The 10,681-nt window shown below is 61.7% G+C and overlaps 1 protein-coding gene across 1 annotated transcript; it reads right to left on the reverse strand.

Annotated features, from left to right (window-relative positions):
* Nucleotides 1-670: 670 nt before the first annotated feature.
* LOC127921663 (uncharacterized) lies at nt 671-10,447 on the reverse strand (the record flags this gene model as incomplete). The annotated part of the gene is made up of 4 exons (XM_052505259.1): nt 10,338-10,447; nt 8,821-8,898; nt 7,628-7,782; nt 671-1,512 (listed from the first exon to the last, which is right to left on the reverse strand). Coding segments are annotated over exons 1-4 (1,177 nt in total), but the record flags the coding sequence as incomplete, so codon positions are not given.
* Between the last annotated feature and the right edge of the window lie 234 nt (nt 10,448-10,681).

A 10,681-nucleotide genomic window follows, 5' to 3' on the forward strand; every position in this document is an offset into this window, starting at 1 on the left:
ACGCTGACCCTCGAGCCACTTCGACCCTGCATGATGGGTACGCTGACCCTCGAGCCACTTCGACCCTGCATGCTGGGAACGCTGACCCTCGAGCCACTTCGGCCCTGCATGCTGGGAACGCTGACCCTCGAGCCACTTCGGCCCTGCATGATGGGAACGCTGACCCTCGAGCCACTTCGGCCCTGCATGATGGGAACGCTGACCCTCGAGCCACTTCGACCCTGCATGATGGGAACGCTGACCCTCGAGCCACTTCGACCCTGCATGATGGGAACGCTGACCCTCGAGCCACTTCGGCCCTGCATGATGGGAACGCTGACCCTCGAGCCACTTCGACCCTGCATGATGGGAACGCTGACCCTCGAGCCACTTCGACCCTGCATGATGGGAACGCTGATCCTCGAGCCACTTCGACCCTGCATGATGGGAACGCTGACCCTCGAGCCACTTCGGCCCTGCATGATGGGAACGCTGATCCTCGAGCCACTTCGACCCTGCATGATGGGAACGCTGACCCGTCGGCCCTGCATGATGGGAACGCTGACCCTCGAGACACTTCGACCCTGCATGATGGGAACGCTGACTCGGCCCTCGCATGATGGGGAACGCTGACCCTCGAGCCACTTCGACCCTGCATGATGGGAACGCTGACCCTTCGAGCCACATCGGCCCTGCATGATGGGAACGCTGATCCTCGAGCCACTTCGGCCCTGCATGATGGGAACGCTGACCCTCGAGCCACTTCGGCCCTGCATGATGGGAACACTGACCCTCGAGCCACATCGGCCCTGCATGATGGGAACGCTGACCCTCGAGCCACATCGGCCCTGCATGATGGGAACACTGACCCTCGAGCCACTTCGGCCCTGCATGATGGGAACGCTGATCCTCGAGCCACTTCGACCCTGCATGATGGGAACGCTGACCCTCGAGCCACCTCGACCCTGCATGATGGGAACGCTGATCCTCGAGCCACTTCGGCCCTGCATGATGGGAACGCTGACCCTCGAGCCACTTCGACCCTGCATGATGGGAACGCTGATCCTCGAGCCACATCGGCCCTGCATGATGGGAACGCTGACCCTCGAGCCACTTCGGCCCTGCATGATGGGAACGCTGACCCTCGAGCCACTTCGGCCCTGCATGATGGGAACGCTGACCCTCGAGCCACTTCGGCCCTGCATGATGGGAACGCTGACCCTCGAGCCACTTCGGCCCTGCATGATGGGAACGCTGACCCTCGAGCCACTTCGGCCCTGCATGATGGGAACGCTGACCCTCGAGCCACTTCGGCCCTGCATGATGGGAACGCTGACCCTCGAGCCACTTCGGCCCTGCATGATGGGAACGCTGACCCTCGAGCCACTTCGGCCCTGCATGATGGGAACGCTGATCCTCGAGCCACTTCGGCCCTGCATGATGGGAACGCTGACCCTCGAGCCACTTCGACCCTGCATGATGGGAACGCTGACCCTCGAGCCACATCGGCCCTGCATGATGGGAACGCTGATCCTCGAGCCACTTCGACCCTGCATGATGGGAACGCTGACCCTCGAGCCACTTCGACCCTGCATGATGGGAACGCTGACCCTCGAGCCACATCGGCCCTGCATGATGGGAACGCTGACCCTCGAGCCACTTCGACCCTGCATGATGGGAACGCTGATCGGCCCTGCATGATGGGAACGCTGACCCTCGAGCCACTTCGACCCTGCATGATGGGAACGCTGACCCTCGAGCCACATCGGCCCTGCATGATGGGAACGCTGATCCTCGAGCCACTTCGGCCCTGCATGATGGGAACGCTGACCCTCGAGCCACTTCGGCCCTGCATGATGGGAACACTGACCCTCGAGCCACATCGGCCCTGCATGATGGGAACGCTGACCCTCGAGCCACATCGGCCCTGCATGATGGGAACACTGACCCTCGAGCCACTTCGGCCCTGCATGATGGGAACGCTGATCCTCGAGCCACTTCGACCCTGCATGATGGGAACGCTGACCCTCGAGCCACTTCGGCCCTGCATGATGGGAACGCTGATCCTCGAGCCACATCGGCCCTGCATGATGGGAAAGCTGACCCTCGAGCCACTTCGACCCTGCATGATGGGAACGCTGATCCTCGAGCCACATCGGCCCTGCATGATGGGAACGCTGACCCTCGAGCCACTTCGGCCCTGCATGATGGGAACGCTGATCCTCGAGCCACTTCGGCCCTGCATGATGGGAACGCTGACCCTCGAGCCACTTCGGCCCTGCATGATGGGAACGCTGACCCTCGAGCCACTTCGGCCCTGCATGATGGGAACGCTGACCCTCGAGCCACTTCGGCCCTGCATGATGGGAACGCTGACCCTCGAGCCACTTCGGCCCTGCATGATGGGAACGCTGACCCTCGAGCCACTTCGGCCCTGCATGATGGGAACGCTGATCCTCGAGCCACTTCGACCCTGCATGATGGGAACGCTGATCCTCGAGCCACTTCGACCCTGCATGATGGGAACGCTGACCCTCGAGCCACTTCGACCCTGCATGATGGGAACGCTGACCCTCGAGCCACTTCGGCCCTGCATGATGGGAACGCTGATCCTCGAGCCACTTCGACCCTGCATGATGGGAACGCTGACCCTCGAGCCACTTCGACCCTGCATGATGGGAACGCTGACCCTCGAGCCACATCGGCCCTGCATGATGGGAACGCTGACCCTCGAGCCACTTCGGCCCTGCATGATGGGAACGCTGACCCTCGAGCCACTTCGACCCTGCATGATGGGAACGCTGATCCTCGAGCCACTTCGGCCCTGCATGATGGGAACGCTGACCCTCGAGCCACTTCGACCCTGCATGATGGGAACGCTGATCCTCGAGCCACTTCGGCCCTGCATGATGGGAACGCTGACCCTCGAGCCACTTCGACCCTGCATGATGGGAACGCTGACCCTCGAGCCACATCGGCCCTGCATGATGGGAACGCTGATCCTCGAGCCACTTCGGCCCTGCATGATGGGAACGCTGACCCTCGAGCCACTTCGGCCCTGCATGATGGGAACGCTGACCCTCGAGCCACTTCGGCCCTGCATGATGGGAACGCTGACCCTCGAGCCACTTCGGCCCTGCATGATGGGAACGCTGACCCTCGAGCCACTTCGGCCCTGCATGATGGGAACGCTGACCCTCGAGCCACTTCGACCCTGCATGATGGGAACGCTGATCCTCGAGCCACTTCGGCCCTGCATGATGGGAACGCTGATCCTCGAGCCACTTCGACCCTGCATGATGGGAACGCTGATCCTCGAGCCACTTCGACCCTGCATGATGGGAACGCTGACCCTCGAGCCACTTCGACCCTGCATGATGGGAACGCTGACCTCGAGCCACTTCGACCCTGCATGATGGGAACGCTGACCTCAAGCCACTTCGGCCCTGCATGATGGGAACGCTGACCCTCGAGCCACTTCGACCCTGCATGATGGGAACGCTGACCCTCAAGCCACTTCGGCCCTGCATGATGGGAACGCTGACCCTCGAGCCACTTCGGCCCTGCATGATGGGAACGCTGACCCTCGAGCCACTTCGACCCTGCATGATGGGAACGCTGATCCTCGAGCCACATCGACCCTGCATGATGGGAACGCTGACCTCGAGCCACTTCGACCCTGCATGATGGGAACGCTGATCCTCGAGCCACATCGGCCCTGCATGATGGGTTATCTGACCCTCGAGCCACTTCGGCCCTGCATGATGGGAACGCTGATCGGCCCTGCATGATGGGAACGCTGACCCTCGAGACACTTCGACCCTGCATGATGGGAACGCTGACCCTCGAGCCACTTCGGCCCTGCATGATGGGAACGCTGACCCTCGAGCCACTTCGACCCTGCATGATGGGAACGCTGACCCTCGAGCCACTTCGACCCTGCATGATGGGAACGCTGATCCTCGAGCCACTTCGACCCTGCATGATGGGTAACGCTGACCCTCGAGCCACTTGACCCTGCATGATGGGAACGCTGACCCTCGAGCCACTTCGGCCCTGCATGATGGGAACGCTGACCCTCGAGCCACTTCGACCCTGCATGATGGGAACGCTGACCCTCGAGCCACTTGACCCTGCATGATGGGAACGCTGACCCTCGAGCCACTTCGGCCCTGCATGATGGGAACGCTGACCCCTCGAGCCACTTCGGCCCCTGCATGATGGGAACGCTGACCCTCGAGCCACTTCGGCCCTGCATGATGGGAACGCTGATCCTCGAGCCACTTCGGCCCTGCATGATGGGAACGCTGACCCTCGAGCCACTTCGACCCTGCATGATGGGAACGCTGATCCTCGAGCCACTTCGGCCCTGCATGATGGGAACGCTGACCCTCGAGCCACTTCGACCCTGCATGATGGGAACGCTGATCCTCGAGCCACTTCGGCCCTGCATGATGGGAACGCTGATCGGCCCTGCATGATGGGAACGCTGACCCTCGAGCCACTTCGACCCTGCATGATGGGAACGCTGACCCTCGAGCCACTTCGGCCCTGCATGATGGGAACGCTGACCCTCGAGCCACTTCGACCCTGCATGATGGGAACGCTGACCCTCGAGCCACTTCGGCCCTGCATGATGGGAACGCTGACCCTCGAGCCACTCGGCCCTGCATGATGGGAACGCTGAAGCCACTCGGCCCTGCATGATGGGAACGCTGACCCTCGAGCCACTTCGGCCCTGCATGATGGGAACGCTGATCCTCGAGCCACTTCGACCCTGCATGATGGGAACGCTGATCCTCGAGCCACTTCGACCCTGCATGATGGGAACGCTGACCCTCGAGCCACTTGACCCTGCATGATGGGAACGCTGACCCTCGAGCCACATCGGCCCTGCATGATGGGAACGCTGATCCTCGAGCCACTTCGACCCTGCATGATGGGAACGCTGACCCTCGAGCCACTTCGACCCTGCATGATGGGAACGCTGACCCTCGAGCCACATCGGCCCTGCATGATGGGAACGCTGACCTCGAGCCACTTCGGCCCTGCATGATGGGAACGCTGACCCTCGAGCCACTTCGACCCTGCATGATGGGAACGCTGATCCTCGAGCCACTTCGGCCCTGCATGATGGGAACGCTGACCCTCGAGCCACTTCGACCCTGCATGATGGGAACGCTGATCCTCGAGCCACTTCGGCCCTGCATGATGGGAACGCTGACCCTCGAGCCACTTCGACCCTGCATGATGGGAACGCTGACCCTCGAGCCACATCGGCCCTGCATGATGGGAACGCTGATCCTCGAGCCACTTCGGCCCTGCATGATGGGAACGCTGACCCTCGAGCCACTTCGGCCCTGCATGATGGGAACGCTGACCCTCGAGCCACTTCGGCCCTGCATGATGGGAACGCTGACCCTCGAGCCACTTCGACCCTGCATGATGGGAACGCTGACCCTCGAGCCACTTCGGCCCTGCATGATGGGAACGCTGATCCTCGAGCCACTTCGACCCTGCATGATGGGAACGCTGATCCTCGAGCCACTTCGGCCCTGCATGATGGGAACGCTGATCCTCGAGCCACTTCGACCCTGCATGATGGGAACGCTGATCCTCGAGCCACTTCGACCCTGCATGATGGGAACGCTGACCTCGAGCCACTTCGACCCTGCATGATGGGAACGCTGACCCTCGAGCCACTTCGACCCTGCATGATGGGAACGCTGACCCTCAAGCCACTTCGGCCCTGCATGATGGGAACGCTGACCCTCGAGCCACTTCGACCCTGCATGATGGGAACGCTGACCCTCAAGCCACTTCGGCCCTGCATGATGGGAACGCTGACCCTCGAGCCACTTCGGCCCTGCATGATGGGAACGCTGACCCTCGAGCCACTTCGACCCTGCATGATGGGAACGCTGATCCTCGAGCCACATCGGCCCTGCATGATGGGAACGCTGACCCTCGAGCCACTTCGGCCCTGCATGATGGGAACGCTGACCCTCGAGCCACTTCGGCCCTGCATGATGGGTTATCTGACCCTCGAGCCACTTCGACCCTGCATGATGGGAACGCTGATCCTCGAGCCACTTCGGCCCTGCATGATGGGTTATCTGACCCTCGAGCCACATCGGCCCTGCATGATGGGTTATCTGACCCTCGAGCCACTTCGACCCTGCATGATGGGTTATCTGACCTCGAGCCACATCGGCCCTGCATGATGGGTTATCTGACCCTCGAGCCACATCGGCCCTGCATGATGGGTTATCTGACCTCGAGCCACTTCGACCCTGCATGATGGGTTATCTGACCCTCGAGCCACTTCGGCCCTGCATGATGGGTTATCTGACCTCGAGCCACTTCGACCCTGCATGATGGGTTATCTGACCCTCGAGCCACATCGGCCCTGCATGATGGGTTATCTGACCCTCGAGCCACTTCGACCCTGCATGATGGGTTATCTGACCCTCGAGCCACTTCGACCCTGCATGATGGGTTATCTGACCCTCGAGCCACATCGGCCCTGCATGATGGGCAGCTGACCCTCGAGCCACTTCGGCCCTGCATGATGGGAACGCTGACCCTCGAGCCACTTCGGCCCTGCATGATGGAACGCTGACCCACCGAGCCACTTCGACCCTGCATGATGGGAACGCTCGAGCCACTTCGGCCCTGCATGATGGGAACGTGACCCTCCCGAGCCACTTCGACCCTGCATGATGGGAACGCTGATCCACTCGAGACACTTGACCCTGCATGATGGGAACGCTGATCCTCGAGCCACTTCGACCCTGCATGATGGGAACGCTGATCCTCGAGGCCACTTCGACCCTGCATGATGGAGCATGACCCTCGAGCCCTTCGACCCTGCATGATGGGAACGCTGACCCCGAGCCACTTCGACCCTGCATGATGGGAACGCTGACCCTCAAGCCACTTCGGCCCTGCATGATGGGAACGCTGACCCTCGAGCCACTTCGACCCTGCATGATGGGAACGCTGACCCTCAAGGCCGCCCCGCATGATGGGAACGCTGACCCCTCGAGCCACTTCGGCCCTGCATGGTGAACCGCTGACCCTCGGCGAGCCACTTCGACCCTGCATGATGGGAACGCTGATCCTCGAGCCACATCGGCTACATAGTCAGGCTGACCCTCGAGCCACTTCGGGCCCTGCATGATGGGAGACGCTGATCCTCGAGCCACATCGGCCCCTGCATGAGTGGTTATCTGACCCTCGAGCCACTTCGGCCACCATGATGGGAACGCTGATCGGCCCTGCATGATGGGAACGCTGACCCTCGAGACACTTCGACCCTGCATGATGGGAACGCTGACCTCGAGCCACTTCGGCCCTGCATGATGGGAACGCTGACCTCGAGCCACTTCGACCCTGCATGATGGGAACGCTGACCCTCGAGCCACTTCGACCCTGCATGATGGGAACGCTGATCCTCGAGCCACTTCGACCCTGCATGATGGGTTATCTGACCCTCGAGCCACTTGACCCTGCATGATGGGAACGCTGACCCTCGAGCCACTTCGGCCCTGCATGATGGGAACGCTGACCCTCGAGCCACTTCGACCCTGCATGATGGGAACGCTGACCCTCGAGCCACTTGACCCTGCATGATGGGAACGCTGACCTCGAGCCACTTCGGCCCTGCATGATGGGAACACTGACCCTCGAGCCACTTCGGCCCTGCATGATGGGAACGCTGACCCTCGAGCCACTTCGGCCCTGCATGATGGGAACGCTGATCCTCGAGCCACTTCGGCCCTGCATGATGGGAACGCTGACCTCGAGCCACTTCGACCCTGCATGATGGGAACGCTGATCCTCGAGCCACTTCGGCCCCTGCATGATGGGAACACTGACCCTCGAGCCACTTCGGCCCTGCATGATGGGAACGCTGATCCTCGAGCCACTTCGGCCCTGCATGATGGGAACGCTGATCGGCCCTGCATGATGGGAACGCTGACCCTCGAGACACTTCGACCCTGCATGATGGGAACGCTGACCCTCGAGCCACTTCGGCCCTGCATGATGGGAACGCTGACCCTCGAGCCACTTCGACCCTGCATGATGGGAACGCTGACCCTCGAGCCACTTCGACCCTGCATGATGGGAACGCTGACCCTCGAGCCACTTCGACCCTGCATGATGGGAACGCTGACCCTCGAGCCACTTGGCCCTGCATGATGGGAACGCTGACCCTCGAGCCACTTCGGCCCTGCATGATGGGAACGCTGATCCTCGAGCCACTTCGACCCTGCATGATGGGAACGCTGATCCTCGAGCCACTTCGACCCTGCATGATGGGAACGCTGACCCTCGAGCCACTTGACCCTGCATGATGGGAACGCTGACCCTCGAGCCACATCGGCCCTGCATGATGGGAACGCTGATCCTCGAGCCACTTCGACCCTGCATGATGGGAACGCTGACCCTCGAGCCACTTGACCCTGCATGATGGGAACGCTGACCCTCGAGCCACATCGGCCCTGCATGATGGGAACGCTGACCCTCGAGCCACTTCGGCCCTGCATGATGGGCACGCTGACCCTCGAGCCACTTCACCCTGCATGATGGGAACGCTGATCCTCGAGCCACTTCGGCCCTGCATGATGGGAACGCTGACCCTCGAGCCACTTCGACCCTGCACGATGGGAACGCTGATCCTCGAGCCACTTCGCTGCCCTGCATGATGGGAACGCTGACCCTCGAGCCACTTCGACCCTGCATGATGGGAACGCTGACCCTCGAGCCACATCGGCCCTGCATGATGGGAACGCTGATCCTCGAGCCACTTCGGCCCTGCATGATGGGAACGCTGACCCTCGAGCCACTTCGGCCCTGCATGATGGGAACGCTGACCCTCGAGCCACTTCGGCCCTGCATGATGGGAACGCTGACCTCGAGCCACTTCGGCCCTGCATGATGGGAACGCTGACCCTCGAGCCACTTCGGCCCTGCATGATGGGAACGCTGACCTCGAGCCACTTCGACCCTGCATGATGGGAACGCTGATCCTCGAGCCACTTCGGCCCTGCATGATGGGAACGCTGATCCTCGAGCCACTTCGACCCTGCATGATGGGAACGCTGATCCTCGAGCCACTTCGACCCTGCATGATGGGAACGCTGACCCTCGAGCCACTTCGACCCTGCATGATGGGAACGCTGACCCTCGAGCCACTTCGACCCTGCATGATGGGAACGCTGACCCTCGAGCCACTTCGACCCTGCATGATGGGAACGCTGACCTCGAGCCACTTCGGCCCTGCATGATGGGAACGCTGACCCTCGAGCCACTTCGGCCCTGCATGATGGGAACGCTGACCCTCGAGCCACTTCGCCCCTGCATGATGGGAACGCTGATCCTCGAGCCACTTCGACCCTGCATGATGGGAACGCTGATCCTCGAGCCACATCGGCCCTGCATGATGGGAACGCTGACCCTCGAGCCACTTCGGCCCTGCATGATGGGTTATCTGACCCTCGAGCCACTTCGGCCCTGCATGATGGGTTATCTGACCCTCGAGCCACATCGGCCCTGCATGATGGGTTATCTGACCTCGAGCCACTTCGACCCTGCATGATGGGTTATCTGACCCTCGAGCCACATCGGCCCTGCATGATGGGTTATCTGACCCTCGAGCCACATCGGCCCTGCATGATGGGTTATCTGACCCTCGAGCCACATCGGCCCTGCATGATGGGTTATCTGACCCTCGAGCCACTTCGACCCTGCATGATGGGTTATCTGACCCTCGAGCCACTTCGGCCCTGCATGATGGGATTATCTGACCTCTGAGCCACTTCGACCCTGCATGATGGGTTATCTGACCCCGAGCCACATCGGCCCTGCATGATGGGTTATCTGACCCCTCGAGCCACTTCGACCCTGCATGATGGGTTATCTGACCCTCGAGCCACTTCGACCCTGCATGATGGGTTATCTGACCCTCGAGCCACATCGGCCCTGCATGATGGGTTATCTGACCCTCGAGCCACTTCGGCCCTGCATGATGGGAACGCTGATCCTCGAGCCACATCGGCCCTGCATGATGGGAACGCTGACCTCGAGCCACATCGGCCCTGCATGATGGGTTATCTGACCCTCGAGCCACTTCGGCCCTGCATGATGGGAACGCTGATCCTCGAGCCACTTCGACCCTGCATGATGGGAACGCTGACCCTCGAGCCACTTCGGCCCTGCATGATGGGAACGCTGACCCTCGAGCCACTTCGACCCTGCATGATGGGTTATCTGACCTCGAGCCACTTCGGCCCTGCATGATGGGAACGCTGACCCTCGAGCCACTTCGGACCCTGCATGCTGGGAACGCTGACCCTCGAGCCACTTCGGCCCTGCATGATGGGAACGCTGACCCTCGAGCCACTTCGGCCCTGCATGATGGGAACGCTGACCCTCGAGCCACTTCGGCCCTGCATGATGGGAACGCTGACCCTGAGCCACGACCCTGCATGATGGGAACGCTGACCCCGAGCCACTTCGGCCCTGCATGATGGGAACACTGACCTCGAGCCACTTCGGCCCTGCATGATGGGAACGCTGACCTCGAGCCACTTCGGCCCTGCATGATGGGAACGCTGATCCTCGAGCCACTTCGGCCCCGCATGATGGGAACGCTGACCCTGAGCCACTTCGACCCTGCATGATGGGAACGCTGATC

This window comes from Oncorhynchus keta, unplaced genomic scaffold (genome assembly GCF_023373465.1).
Source record: "Oncorhynchus keta strain PuntledgeMale-10-30-2019 unplaced genomic scaffold, Oket_V2 Un_contig_23003_pilon_pilon, whole genome shotgun sequence".
Classification (NCBI taxonomy): Eukaryota; Metazoa; Chordata; class Actinopteri; order Salmoniformes; family Salmonidae; genus Oncorhynchus; species Oncorhynchus keta.